At 38.9% G+C, this 15012-nt stretch overlaps 1 protein-coding gene across 1 annotated transcript; it reads right to left on the bottom strand.

Moving 5' to 3' along the window:
- Positions 1-454: 454 nt before the first annotated feature.
- LOC116767574 (uncharacterized) lies at positions 455-14502 on the bottom strand. Its single transcript, XM_061527352.1, has 6 exons — positions 14419-14502; positions 14092-14331; positions 13928-14030; positions 13740-13846; positions 13512-13637; positions 455-986 (listed from the first exon to the last, which is right to left on the bottom strand). Exons 1-6 carry the CDS (start codon positions 14500-14502, stop codon positions 681-683), a joined length of 966 nt encoding a protein of 321 aa, XP_061383336.1. The 3' UTR covers positions 455-680.
- Positions 14503-15012: the final 510 nt, after the last annotated feature.

Raw genomic sequence — 15012 nt, 5'->3', positions numbered from 1 at the left:
TAGGGTTTAATTATGACGTCATTTTATGCTTCTTTTATACGGTCCCCTGTAGAAACGAATAACGTAAACTGTATAAACGAATAGAAGCATTAAATTTCAAATCACATTTGCACACATCCTCACCGGTCAATTTATTGGTCGAATAAAAAATATAATAGAGGCTTTAACAATAACAATAAGGATGCAAATAATCGTAAAAACTTATAGTCAATTAATTTATTATATAAAACCTAACAAGTTTAAAACAGTGTTATGAATTACATATTTCTTTAAATTAATGAAGGTAGGACGAAATTTATTAAATAAAATTGTACATCATTTAAAATTAATGTATTGAAATAATTATAATATTTTTAAAATTATAACAAAAAAAAAAATGCAAAAAATTTAAATTATATCTTTTAAAAAGGTTAAGGAAAAAGATAGAATTCTTTACTACTGCGAGTCCCGACAAGTCTATCAGCAACAATCAATTTAACCAAGTACTGGATTAAGTTCTTACAAAACTTGTGCTACCTTCAGTATTTAGGCTGACGATTTAGACTTCTTATCATACAAGTATCAAGACGCGCAGTGAAAGTGGAGAGTATGAACAGCTAGCTACGTGAGTTTTATTCAAAAAGGAAACATTAATCGCTCAATTACGTCTTAAGATCACATGAGACAAGTACTGGGCATGATCACTGATTTAGAAAGTCCTTGTCGCTGTACAGTTTTCTCTTCTTGGTTATATTAAAATGAGATTTTTTCTCGTTTTTCGGTATCGTTCTGTTATCGTACACGACTTGTAACGTCGGTTTTTGCCGTGAGTGGACAGACATGCGAGGACTTAATGGAGCTGAATTCAATTCTGAGCATTCAGAATAATAACGACCCACTGAATATGGACGTTCGGCCCTGTTTTCTATCTGAGATGAGTAACTGTTTTGGGCTAAATATTCCTTAAACTGACACTGTTTCAGCTTACTTTCCAAATCTTCTATTTTCTATAAATTTGAAATCAGAACTAACGATAATGTCTAGGCTTAAAAAAATATTTTTTTCAAAGTTTTGTTGGCCCAAAAAAAGCAAGATTACGTTGATATGAAGGAATTCTCATAAAAAAAATATATTTAATCTATGACCGTATTACCGGTCCGGTCATTAACCTCGACGCTTGCCAATGGATGCATAATACATTTTAAATTAAATGTTTGCGTTTACAAGTTAATTACAAAAATTCTGTACTTTCAGTCTGATTACACTAAGTAATCATGATTTTGTAAATAATTTGCATATAATTAAAATCCATGCATGCAGCGTTTTTATAGTAAGACGAAACCTCTTAGCATTCAATGGATTCACCGTGCGGGTGCCGGGTCCATTGCGTTGCAGGGAGTGGAGCTTCAACAGTGCCTGGGACTTGCGACCCAGGTGTAGGTTTAAGGGGCCCCTAACTAACGCGCGTTAAACGCTCACCTCCACTGTCCAAGCTCCTCTCCCTACCTAACCATATTTGAAAAGAACCTACTAGGGCTGCCTTCGAAGTACGTTCCAAGAACGAATTGATGTGAGTTCTGGACAGGCCCAAGTCTTTTAGCAGGTTGTAGAGAGATTTAGCCGTTATACCTCTCGCTCCCACTTCTACCGCGTACAAATCCACGACGAACCTATTTCGAGTGAGTTCGTTTGTGAGCTCGTAATATTTATTGACCTTGATGGTATGGTCTTTGGGGATGTTGGTTTCCCAAGGAACCGTAAGCTCTATCATCACAACGCGCTTTAAGATTCGCGAATACATAAATATGTCTGGTCTGGAGGCCGACGCACAAATATCCTCGGGGATTTTGTATTGTTTTTCATACGTATCCATCATTATAGTCCAATCCATAGCCGCTTTAAGGATGGAGTAAGGCTTAACATTTGTTTTTATAGCCCTAGTGCCCTCTCTCACAAAACCTACTGATCGCTCGTTTGTGGTTATTTCCTTTTGCGCTCTGGCTACCGAAAGACTAACCGCTTCACGTATGATTTCTAGAACCCTATCGTGACGACGCGAGTATTGACCGCTATCGAGGAGTACCTTACATCCCACTAACAAGTGCCTAGCAGTTCCAACTGCCTTCCCACAGATATAGCAAGTCTTTTCGGTACCTTTACCCCATCTCACTAAATTACTTTGATCTGGGAGAGTCATCTGGAACGCATTGAGATAGAATTTTAGCAATGCTGGCGACCAATCATGGATTAAGGTGCGCCATTTTAGTGCTAATGGGATGCAAAAATCTCCTATGTCTAACCACTCGTTCTGCATTTCTAAACTTATTGCATGGATCTTATATTTATCATTCTCGTCTTGCCGAATAAAAGACTTCAATATATCCGTATCTTGGACCTTCCTACTTGACCCTAACCCTACTCTGTTACTTTGCGCTCCTATCATAAACTGCTTGTGGAATTGAAGCCTTGACTCTAGCTCTGGGGCATCTTTGTCTTTTGGGAGCGATGTAACGACGTCATCCTGGGATTTCCCCAGGATGTATCTCTTGGAAACTCTCAGGTGTTTGTAGAGCTCCGATGGCCTTTTTAGACTCATCCCAAAACTATTGCGATCCCTAAATAAAGCCGATGAATCAGCCGTTAGCGCGAGCCCGAGCCACAACTTCAACATCTTTATGACGCCTGCATCTAACTTTGACAGAAGGGTTTTATTGAAATCATAAACGAGGAAAGGCCAATTTAAACGTGAAGTTAGGTAATTATCGTAGATCCAAGCTTTTTTAACGTTACTGATCTGTTGGCTATCTACCTTGTTGAGATCGTTTAAAAAGCTATCTACTATACCTTCTAAAGATGGAGTACGACCTATATTATCAATCTTCCGACCGAGAAATTTAAATGGTGCATTTTCTGTAACCGTAGAAATGCATTGACCGCCTAACGATAATCCCGGATCGTATGAGGTGTATCTTGTACTCCGCCTACCGAGACACAGACAGTGACATTTACATGGTTTTGTCCTCAATCCATCGGTCCACTCACAGAATCTATCCACTTCATCTAATAGTACTTGACAGTGTTTGGGGTTACGTGTCAGTATTGCGAGATCGTCAGCGAAGGCTAAAATGGATTCCGTGTATTTATTATTAAACTTGAACCGATACCCCCATTTTTTTCTCGTTGCTTGTTAATTTATCTACTAAGATGTTAATTACAATATTAAATACAATTGGAGACAAACAGCAACCTTGAAATAGTCCTACATTGTAACTAAACGTTTTTGAATGGCCTTCTTTAGTTGTTATAGAAAACTTTAATTTTGAGTAGTACGACGCGATCATATCGGTAACTAGGGGCGGAAAGTTGTACCATCTCAGCGCGAATAGCATCAATTCGTGTTGTATCGACCCGAACGCGTTCTCTAAGTCTATCCAACAAACTGTAATTTGCCTCTCGCTTTTCCTAGCATCTTTTAAACTCTCCGACAGCAAAGTGTTGTGTTCTAGGCATCCAGAAATTCCGGGTAAAAACCCTTTCTGGTGATTTGGCCTAAAATACCTGTTGCTGAGCATGAATCGCGTCATTCTCGTTTGTAGAACTGAGAAAAAGATTTTGGATATTGTATTTGTTAAGGCTATCGGTCTAGTATCTTTCGGATCTGTGACTCGATCTTTTTTGGGAATGAGGACAAAAATTGCTTTCCCGAAGCACTCCGGGATTTGCTTCCTTGACCAGATTTTATCGTATATATATGTGAGATGTTTACGAACCGATGGACATTTTTAAAGACTATATATGGGATACCATCGGGTCCCGGCGCAGATTTAGACGATTTTTTCTTTATCTGAATACTTATCTCATCTAGCGTTGGAGGGATGCCGTGGAAATCGAAACGAGGAATTCCAGGTTTTTGATCGTTGGGATCCGCATAGAGTCTTACACTTTTAGGCACTTCGTATGTGCTCTTAAAATGATCGTAAATTTGTTCATTGGTCAAGAGAAGCTGTCCGCGTTCTTTCTTAAAAATGGTTTTCGAATACTCAAAAGGGTTTTTATCAAAATCTACTTCCTGTTTTGCCCGGTCAAAATTATCGCGATTTTTTGCGGTTTGCGCCGATATTCCTTGAATTAATTTTAGAATTGATCTTAACGCCCTAGCTAGTTGATGACTAAGGTGATTGTCGCCTAGGGCTTTGGCTATACGTAGATTTTTTATTAATTCCCGTTTTTTCCTCCTCATTTTTATCTTGAAAGAATTGTCTTTATTTTTGCGAGCGTAATGATTTCGAGGTGGATATTGCTCGTTAAAGTAGTCGTAAATAGTATTTTGGAAAGTTTCTACTCGCGAGTTCAAATCCTGCTTCGAGCCCGGATGCTCTAACAGGTCCGCTAAATTGTCGTCGTGAACTTTCCAAGTCGATTGTTTCATGTTTGGAATGCTAAGACGTGTCCGGATGTCAATGGACTCCTGGTAGTTTCCAGTTAATGGTTCACCATGGGATACATGAGGGTCAACTCTATCCGCAGTGAAAGTTGAAGAACTTACCGACGATTGTCGTGCTTCAACACCATTATGTGTTTTTAGATGTTTAATGTACCAGGCTCGTCTCTTGTAATTTTTCCCGCACGTAGGGCATTTCAAATCCGTATTCGCGCCGTTTTCGCCGTTTACATCGACCGGTGGACAGATCTTTCGCCCCCCCTCTCGGACTGTCCTAGGGGTATTTTTCTTAATAGGACTTTTAGCTTCGTAAATCCCGGGCTGGGCTTGCTAGGCCGTTACCCTCGGCTGTCTTTCCAGCAGTCATCTGTCTTTCCAGCGCCATCTGTCTTTCCAGCGTCAACTGTCTTTCCAGCGTCAGCCCGACTCTCCGGGCAGTCGTTTTAAATGAGACGAAACCTCTTAGCATTCAATGGATTCACCGTGCGGGTGCCGGGTCCATTGCGTTGCAGGGAGTGGAGCTTCAACAGTGCCTGGGACTTGCGACCCAGGTGTAGGTTTAAGGGGCCCCTAACTAACGCGCGTTAAACGCTCACCTCCACTGTCCAAGCTCCTCTCCCTACCTAACCATATTTGAAAAGAACCTACTAGGGCTGCCTTCGAAGTACGTTCCAAGAACGAATTGATGTGAGTTCTGGACAGGCCCAAGTCTTTTAGCAGGTTGTAGAGAGATTTAGCCGTTATACCTCTCGCTCCCACTTCTACCGCGTACAAATCCACGACGAACCTATTTCGAGTGAGTTCGTTTGTGAGCTCGTAATATTTATTGACCTTGATGGTATGGTCTTTGGGGATGTTGGTTTCCCAAGGAACCGTAAGCTCTATCATCACAACGCGCTTTAAGATTCGCGAATACATAAATATGTCTGGTCTGGAGGCCGACGCACAAATATCCTCGGGGATTTTGTATTGTTTTTCATACGTATCCATCATTATAGTCCAATCCATAGCCGCTTTAAGGATGGAGTAAGGCTTAACATTTGTTTTTATAGCCCTAGTGCCCTCTCTCACAAAACCTACTGATCGCTCGTTTGTGGTTATTTCCTTTTGCGCTCTGGCTACCGAAAGACTAACCGCTTCACGTATGATTTCTAGAACCCTATCGTGACGACGCGAGTATTGACCGCTATCGAGGAGTACCTTACATCCCACTAACAAGTGCCTAGCAGTTCCAACTGCCTTCCCACAGATATAGCAAGTCTTTTCGGTACCTTTACCCCATCTCACTAAATTACTTTGATCTGGGAGAGTCATCTGGAACGCATTGAGATAGAATTTTAGCAATGCTGGCGACCAATCATGGATTAAGGTGCGCCATTTTAGTGCTAATGGGATGCAAAAATCTCCTATGTCTAACCACTCGTTCTGCATTTCTAAACTTATTGCATGGATCTTATATTTATCATTCTCGTCTTGCCGAATAAAAGACTTCAATATATCCGTATCTTGGACCTTCCTACTTGACCCTAACCCTACTCTGTTACTTTGCGCTCCTATCATAAACTGCTTGTGGAATTGAAGCCTTGACTCTAGCTCTGGGGCATCTTTGTCTTTTGGGAGCGATGTAACGACGTCATCCTGGGATTTCCCCAGGATGTATCTCTTGGAAACTCTCAGGTGTTTGTAGAGCTCCGATGGCCTTTTTAGACTCATCCCAAAACTATTGCGATCCCTAAATAAAGCCGATGAATCAGCCGTTAGCGCGAGCCCGAGCCACAACTTCAACATCTTTATGACGCCTGCATCTAACTTTGACAGAAGGGTTTTATTGAAATCATAAACGAGGAAAGGCCAATTTAAACGTGAAGTTAGGTAATTATCGTAGATCCAAGCTTTTTTAACGTTACTGATCTGTTGGCTATCTACCTTGTTGAGATCGTTTAAAAAGCTATCTACTATACCTTCTAAAGATGGAGTACGACCTATATTATCAATCTTCCGACCGAGAAATTTAAATGGTGCATTTTCTGTAACCGTAGAAATGCATTGACCGCCTAACGATAATCCCGGATCGTATGAGGTGTATCTTGTACTCCGCCTACCGAGACACAGACAGTGACATTTACATGGTTTTGTCCTCAATCCATCGGTCCACTCACAGAATCTATCCACTTCATCTAATAGTACTTGACAGTGTTTGGGGTTACGTGTCAGTATTGCGAGATCGTCAGCGAAGGCTAAAATGGATTCCGTGTATTTATTATTAAACTTGAACCGATACCCCCATTTTTTCTCGTTGCTTGTTAATTTATCTACTAAGATGTTAATTACAATATTAAATACAATTGGAGACAAACAGCAACCTTGAAATAGTCCTACATTGTAACTAAACGTTTTTGAATGGCCTTCTTTAGTTGTTATAGAAAACTTTAATTTTGAGTAGTACGACGCGATCATATCGGTAACTAGGGGCGGAAAGTTGTACCATCTCAGCGCGAATAGCATCAATTCGTGTTGTATCGACCCGAACGCGTTCTCTAAGTCTATCCAACAAACTGTAATTTGCCTCTCGCTTTTCCTAGCATCTTTTAAACTCTCCGACAGCAAAGTGTTGTGTTCTAGGCATCCAGAAATTCCGGGTAAAAACCCTTTCTGGTGATTTGGCCTAAAATACCTGTTGCTGAGCATGAATCGCGTCATTCTCGTTTGTAGAACTGAGAAAAAGATTTTGGATATTGTATTTGTTAAGGCTATCGGTCTAGTATCTTTCGGATCTGTGACTCGATCTTTTTTGGGAATGAGGACAAAAATTGCTTTCCCGAAGCACTCCGGGATTTGCTTCCTTGACCAGATTTTATCGTATATATATGTGAGATGTTTACGAACCGATGGACATTTTTTAAAGACTATATATGGGATACCATCGGGTCCCGGCGCAGATTTAGACGATTTTTTCTTTATCTGAATACTTATCTCATCTAGCGTTGGAGGGATGCCGTGGAAATCGAAACGAGGAATTCCAGGTTTTTGATCGTTGGGATCCGCATAGAGTCTTACACTTTTAGGCACTTCGTATGTGCTCTTAAAATGATCGTAAATTTGTTCATTGGTCAAGAGAAGCTGTCCGCGTTCTTTCTTAAAAATGGTTTTCGAATACTCAAAAGGGTTTTTATCAAAATCTACTTCCTGTTTTGCCCGGTCAAAATTATCGCGATTTTTTGCGGTTTGCGCCGATATTCCTTGAATTAATTTTAGAATTGATCTTAACGCCCTAGCTAGTTGATGACTAAGGTGATTGTCGCCTAGGGCTTTGGCTATACGTAGATTTTTTATTAATTCCCGTTTTTTCCTCCTCATTTTTATCTTGAAAGAATTGTCTTTATTTTTGCGAGCGTAATGATTTCGAGGTGGATATTGCTCGTTAAAGTAGTCGTAAATAGTATTTTGGAAAGTTTCTACTCGCGAGTTCAAATCCTGCTTCGAGCCCGGATGCTCTAACAGGTCCGCTAAATTGTCGTCGTGAACTTTCCAAGTCGATTGTTTCATGTTTGGAATGCTAAGACGTGTCCGGATGTCAATGGACTCCTGGTAGTTTCCAGTTAATGGTTCACCATGGGATACATGAGGGTCAACTCTATCCGCAGTGAAAGTTGAAGAACTTACCGACGATTGTCGTGCTTCAACACCATTATGTGTTTTTAGATGTTTAATGTACCAGGCTCGTCTCTTGTAATTTTTCCCGCACGTAGGGCATTTCAAATCCGTATTCGCGCCGTTTTCGCCGTTTACATCGACCGGTGGACAGATCTTTCGCCCCCCCTCTCGGACTGTCCTAGGGGTATTTTTCTTAATAGGACTTTTAGCTTCGTAAATCCCGGGCTGGGCTTGCTAGGCCGTTACCCTCGGCTGTCTTTCCAGCAGTCATCTGTCTTTCCAGCGCCATCTGTCTTTCCAGCGTCAACTGTCTTTCCAGCGTCAGCCCGACTCTCCGGGCAGTCGTTTTAAATGAGACGAAACCTCTTAGCATTCAATGGATTCACCGTGCGGGTGCCGGGTCCATTGCGTTGCAGGGAGTGGAGCTTCAACAGTGCCTGGGACTTGCGACCCAGGTGTAGGTTTAAGGGGCCCCTAACTAACGCGCGTTAAACGCTCACCTCCACTGTCCAAGCTCCTCTCCCTACCTAACCATATTTGAAAAGAACCTACTAGGGCTGCCTTCGAAGTACGTTCCAAGAACGAATTGATGTGAGTTCTGGACAGGCCCAAGTCTTTTAGCAGGTTGTAGAGAGATTTAGCCGTTATACCTCTCGCTCCCACTTCTACCGCGTACAAATCCACGACGAACCTATTTCGAGTGAGTTCGTTTGTGAGCTCGTAATATTTATTGACCTTGATGGTATGGTCTTTGGGGATGTTGGTTTCCCAAGGAACCGTAAGCTCTATCATCACAACGCGCTTTAAGATTCGCGAATACATAAATATGTCTGGTCTGGAGGCCGACGCACAAATATCCTCGGGGATTTTGTATTGTTTTTCATACGTATCCATCATTATAGTCCAATCCATAGCCGCTTTAAGGATGGAGTAAGGCTTAACATTTGTTTTTATAGCCCTAGTGCCCTCTCTCACAAAACCTACTGATCGCTCGTTTGTGGTTATTTCCTTTTGCGCTCTGGCTACCGAAAGACTAACCGCTTCACGTATGATTTCTAGAACCCTATCGTGACGACGCGAGTATTGACCGCTATCGAGGAGTACCTTACATCCCACTAACAAGTGCCTAGCAGTTCCAACTGCCTTCCCACAGATATAGCAAGTCTTTTCGGTACCTTTACCCCATCTCACTAAATTACTTTGATCTGGGAGAGTCATCTGGAACGCATTGAGATAGAATTTTAGCAATGCTGGCGACCAATCATGGATTAAGGTGCGCCATTTTAGTGCTAATGGGATGCAAAAATCTCCTATGTCTAACCACTCGTTCTGCATTTCTAAACTTATTGCATGGATCTTATATTTATCATTCTCGTCTTGCCGAATAAAAGACTTCAATATATCCGTATCTTGGACCTTCCTACTTGACCCTAACCCTACTCTGTTACTTTGCGCTCCTATCATAAACTGCTTGTGGAATTGAAGCCTTGACTCTAGCTCTGGGGCATCTTTGTCTTTTGGGAGCGATGTAACGACGTCATCCTGGGATTTCCCCAGGATGTATCTCTTGGAAACTCTCAGGTGTTTGTAGAGCTCCGATGGCCTTTTTAGACTCATCCCAAAACTATTGCGATCCCTAAATAAAGCCGATGAATCAGCCGTTAGCGCGAGCCCGAGCCACAACTTCAACATCTTTATGACGCCTGCATCTAACTTTGACAGAAGGGTTTTATTGAAATCATAAACGAGGAAAGGCCAATTTAAACGTGAAGTTAGGTAATTATCGTAGATCCAAGCTTTTTTAACGTTACTGATCTGTTGGCTATCTACCTTGTTGAGATCGTTTAAAAAGCTATCTACTATACCTTCTAAAGATGGAGTACGACCTATATTATCAATCTTCCGACCGAGAAATTTAAATGGTGCATTTTCTGTAACCGTAGAAATGCATTGACCGCCTAACGATAATCCCGGATCGTATGAGGTGTATCTTGTACTCCGCCTACCGAGACACAGACAGTGACATTTACATGGTTTTGTCCTCAATCCATCGGTCCACTCACAGAATCTATCCACTTCATCTAATAGTACTTGACAGTGTTTGGGGTTACGTGTCAGTATTGCGAGATCGTCAGCGAAGGCTAAAATGGATTCCGTGTATTTATTATTAAACTTGAACCGATACCCCCATTTTTTCTCGTTGCTTGTTAATTTATCTACTAAGATGTTAATTACAATATTAAATACAATTGGAGACAAACAGCAACCTTGAAATAGTCCTACATTGTAACTAAACGTTTTTGAATGGCCTTCTTTAGTTGTTATAGAAAACTTTAATTTTGAGTAGTACGACGCGATCATATCGGTAACTAGGGGCGGAAAGTTGTACCATCTCAGCGCGAATAGCATCAATTCGTGTTGTATCGACCCGAACGCGTTCTCTAAGTCTATCCAACAAACTGTAATTTGCCTCTCGCTTTTCCTAGCATCTTTTAAACTCTCCGACAGCAAAGTGTTGTGTTCTAGGCATCCAGAAATTCCGGGTAAAAACCCTTTCTGGTGATTTGGCCTAAAATACCTGTTGCTGAGCATGAATCGCGTCATTCTCGTTTGTAGAACTGAGAAAAAGATTTTGGATATTGTATTTGTTAAGGCTATCGGTCTAGTATCTTTCGGATCTGTGACTCGATCTTTTTTGGGAATGAGGACAAAAATTGCTTTCCCGAAGCACTCCGGGATTTGCTTCCTTGACCAGATTTTATCGTATATATATGTGAGATGTTTACGAACCGATGGACATTTTTTAAAGACTATATATGGGATACCATCGGGTCCCGGCGCAGATTTAGACGATTTTTCTTTATCTGAATACTTATCTCATCTAGCGTTGGAGGGATGCCGTGGAAATCGAAACGAGGAATTCCAGGTTTTTGATCGTTGGGATCCGCATAGAGTCTTACACTTTTAGGCACTTCGTATGTGCTCTTAAAATGATCGTAAATTTGTTCATTGGTCAAGAGAAGCTGTCCGCGTTCTTTCTTAAAAATGGTTTTCGAATACTCAAAAGGGTTTTTATCAAAATCTACTTCCTGTTTTGCCCGGTCAAAATTATCGCGATTTTTTGCGGTTTGCGCCGATATTCCTTGAATTAATTTTAGAATTGATCTTAACGCCCTAGCTAGTTGATGACTAAGGTGATTGTCGCCTAGGGCTTTGGCTATACGTAGATTTTTTATTAATTCCCGTTTTTTCCTCCTCATTTTTATCTTGAAAGAATTGTCTTTATTTTTGCGAGCGTAATGATTTCGAGGTGGATATTGCTCGTTAAAGTAGTCGTAAATAGTATTTTGGAAAGTTTCTACTCGCGAGTTCAAATCCTGCTTCGAGCCCGGATGCTCTAACAGGTCCGCTAAATTGTCGTCGTGAACTTTCCAAGTCGATTGTTTCATGTTTGGAATGCTAAGACGTGTCCGGATGTCAATGGACTCCTGGTAGTTTCCAGTTAATGGTTCACCATGGGATACATGAGGGTCAACTCTATCCGCAGTGTAGTTATTAACACTTTTACGTATATATTACTAAAACGTTCATTACTTCTAAGTATCAGCAAATATTCTTTCGTGCAATCACAAGACATATGAAGAATATTTTATGCAAAAATAAATAACTGATTTATTAAACAATTGTTTTTATATAATCTATTATAACTTATTTTTAAAGATATAATGAAAAATAAATCCTTGAATAAAACAAGACAAATCACAATTATCTGTCAAAAACTTAGGTACCTACTTGCTTGTATAAACGAAGCAAGAATTCCATTTTACCTCCAACTGTATTATTAACCTAAATTATACTAATATTTTATATGAAATTTAATAATGTGAAAGTTTTTATGAATGAAACTGTTAATGCTCCGTATATTGTCACGATGCTAATTTATACTAAGAATGTCTAAGACTTTCGCGAGTATTCATTTAAATGAAACTAATATTTTTTGGATTACTAGGTATGTGTATTTTATTAATTAAAAAAACTAGATAATTCTGACGTTTCGGTTACCTTGCAGCAACCGTGATCACTTGCAGACGAGATGTGAATGTCTGTCAGTTAGTCTTGTTTCCTTGATATACCTACTTGTCATTAGTCTGGACAATACTTTGAGACATACTCTTTATATGAAACTCACACATACGAATAGATATCACAATGGTAACTCACACCACCACCCTATCCAGTTAGCTACCGTTGGCAAATCATTGTTACAGAGAGCCCAACACCTTTGTGATGCTGAACATCTAAAGGCCGAGCTGCAGCATATAAAATATGCTCTCACCATCAACAACCTGCACGTGCCCCGCAAGCATCGCAAGAACCAGTTGAAGCCACCCACAGTTGAGCAACAACCTGCGATACTACCATATGTGAAGAGAGTTACTGACAGAATACTGAATAGGCAACATCTTGAAGAAGGTTTCGATCAAAACTATATCCAAACCATACAAAAAACTGAGGGAATTCTTGAGACCTATAAAGAGTACCATTCGGAGAGTGTAAACACTCAGTGGACACACCAGGCTTCTAGATTCGGTTTGATAAACCACAAATCCTCGCTCGTGAAGACAGGTACATACCGAGGTTGAGGCTATTGAAATTAAAAACATTCCAATTTCAATAGAGAAGATACTATCCAATACCAGGGACCCCCTCCCTAAAAATATAAAATCCGATGTCCGTAACCACACCGCCTGCTCTCGCGATACCATGATATATAACAGAACCAACTGACAGATACTCACATCTCGGCTGCCCGTGATGACGGTTGCTGCAAAGCAACCGAAACATCGGGAGTATGTAGTGTTTTAAAAATAATAAAATACGCGTAGTAATCCGAAAAATATTAGTTTTATTTATAAGAATTTTATTTTTTTTCAAGTATTTGTGAGTATATGGCACATACTAAAGCCCAACCATTTAATTGTATTTTTATGAAATTTGTTTCTAAAGTGTTGTCGATGTGAGGGCAACACTGGTTGGGTGACTCATAATATAAAAACGATAATTTTAATCGCCTGCCGCCGAACATTTTGTCAAACATTAAACAATTATGATTCCAAAAATATCGAGTGTGGGATCTAAATAAATAATTTTTAAAAGTGAATACAAGTGTAAGCATAGGTATATAAGATATAGCTAATTGTTTTAGGAAATAATTAGGTAGGTTTATTGACTAATTAGGTAGGTATTAAATTTTTAAGCAGGTACCCACCGACCTATCTACCAATAGGTAGATGAGTAACCTACTTAAAATCATGAAACATTGTGCATCTGTCAATGTAATTGTCAATTTTGTCAATGAGTTATGACGGTAAAAGTAAATTATCACAGAAGCGAAATTTGCAATAGATACCGAGTTAATAAAAATTGTTTGGCATACCCTTCTGTAAGCATCGATGTTAGCATCATTTCTAGATGTTTGCATCGCGAGTTTTTCTTGAAGTTGTGATATTTCTGAAGCACTCCTTTGTATTTTCTCTTCGTATTCCAATACGACGACGTTCATCTTAATAAATATTTACACATATTATCTTATTTTATTGATTCTTAGAAAGTCAATTCAAGTATATTAATAAAATATATATATTTTAATAAAAATGAGAGTCACTTTATTCGTGTTTTCTGCTTCCATTTCTTTGATTTTACTTCGGAGCTCCTCGATTACGCATGTGAATTCAGCGATTTTAGTTTCTAAATCATATTGAACCTGCTGGACTTTTTTTAGATGTGAGGTTAAAAATTTTAAAAAAAGGAGATGGAATGAATAGTTATAAAAAATATTTTTTAAAGTATTACTTTTCTTTTCATTAACCGATACAAGGTCTTCAATTTGTCTTTCGTGCAATCTACGAATTTCTTGAATATTTTCGTTATGCTTTTGTTGTAAATTTTCTTTATCCTGAAATATATATTACATTGTACTGGTTTTCGGATTTCAGTGAGAATTAACAGTAACCTACCTTGTTTATATTAGCTATGGTAATATCTTTAGAATTTATGTCATATTTTAATTTTTTAACATCTCGTTTTAAATAAACTAGTTGCGAAACTGTTTCCTGTAAACTTCCTATCATATCCCTCGAGGATTGAAGTTGATAGCGATTTGATTTTTCAAGTTCACGAGCTTCTTTTAATTCTAATTCCATTTTTGTGTACATTTCTCGTAGCTTTTTTGTTTCATATTTTTCTTTTACATAATCCTTTTGAAATGAAAAGTAGCAGTAAAACATTTCAATTCAGTTAAGTTCTACTTATAACTAAAGATAACGCAAGGAATAAAATCTTACAATTCTACATTTTGTCAAAGTTGTTAACATATTTTGCAATCTTTCACTACTAATATTACTTTTAACCGTCGGTGGCACTTCCATTCCTAAAGGATATAACTAACAAAATATTCTCTACCAACAACCATTTAGTATAATTCAATCCTTGTGACATAATAAACTTTAAGATGATTGCCGCCATTTTTTTTTTTTACCACCGTCGAATATTTTAAATATTACTCTGCAGACTACAAATTATTCAGCCAATACTTACATATTCTCAGAGCAAGAGTTAAGAAAATAAAAGGAGTGTATACACCCTTATTTTATTTTATTTTTTGATATTATCCTGTAGAAATCAAAAGGTAGAAAAGTCAAACAAGTAACACGGCATTACGCCTATAGTCCAGAATCTAGAAATCTTTCAAAAATAAACTAAAAAAAAAATCTTTTTACATAGCATTAGTCCATAGTTATTCTAACAAAAAATATTTAAATCAATATTAATAATAACATTTGGGTCTTATAAAAAGTAAACGATATTATTATTGCTATAACAAATGCTGTGTTGGCTTTTAGGGTTCCTAACAAAGCTAAAAAAAAAGATGTAATTAA

Source organism: Danaus plexippus (genome assembly GCF_018135715.1).
Source record: "Danaus plexippus chromosome 9 unlocalized genomic scaffold, MEX_DaPlex mxdp_24, whole genome shotgun sequence".
In the NCBI taxonomy this organism is placed as follows: domain Eukaryota; kingdom Metazoa; phylum Arthropoda; class Insecta; order Lepidoptera; family Nymphalidae; genus Danaus; species Danaus plexippus.
The sequence above is the reverse complement of the archived record's forward strand: the minus strand, read 5'-3'. Positions and strand labels throughout refer to the sequence as shown.

Excerpts from the sequence above, each read along its gene's own strand:
- LOC116767574 (XM_061527352.1), bottom strand. The coding sequence starts at position 14,502 with ATGGAAGTGCCACCGACGGTTAAAAGTAATATTAGTAGTGAAAGATTG. Across the intron at positions 13,847-13,927 it reads ATCGGTTAATGAAAAGAAAA|TCCAGCAGGTTCAATATGAT; the intron begins GTAATACTTTAA and ends ATCTAAAAAAAG. Across the intron at positions 987-13,511 it reads ACATCGATGCTTACAGAAGG|AAAATAGAAGATTTGGAAAG; the intron begins GTATGCCAAACA and ends TCAAATTTATAG.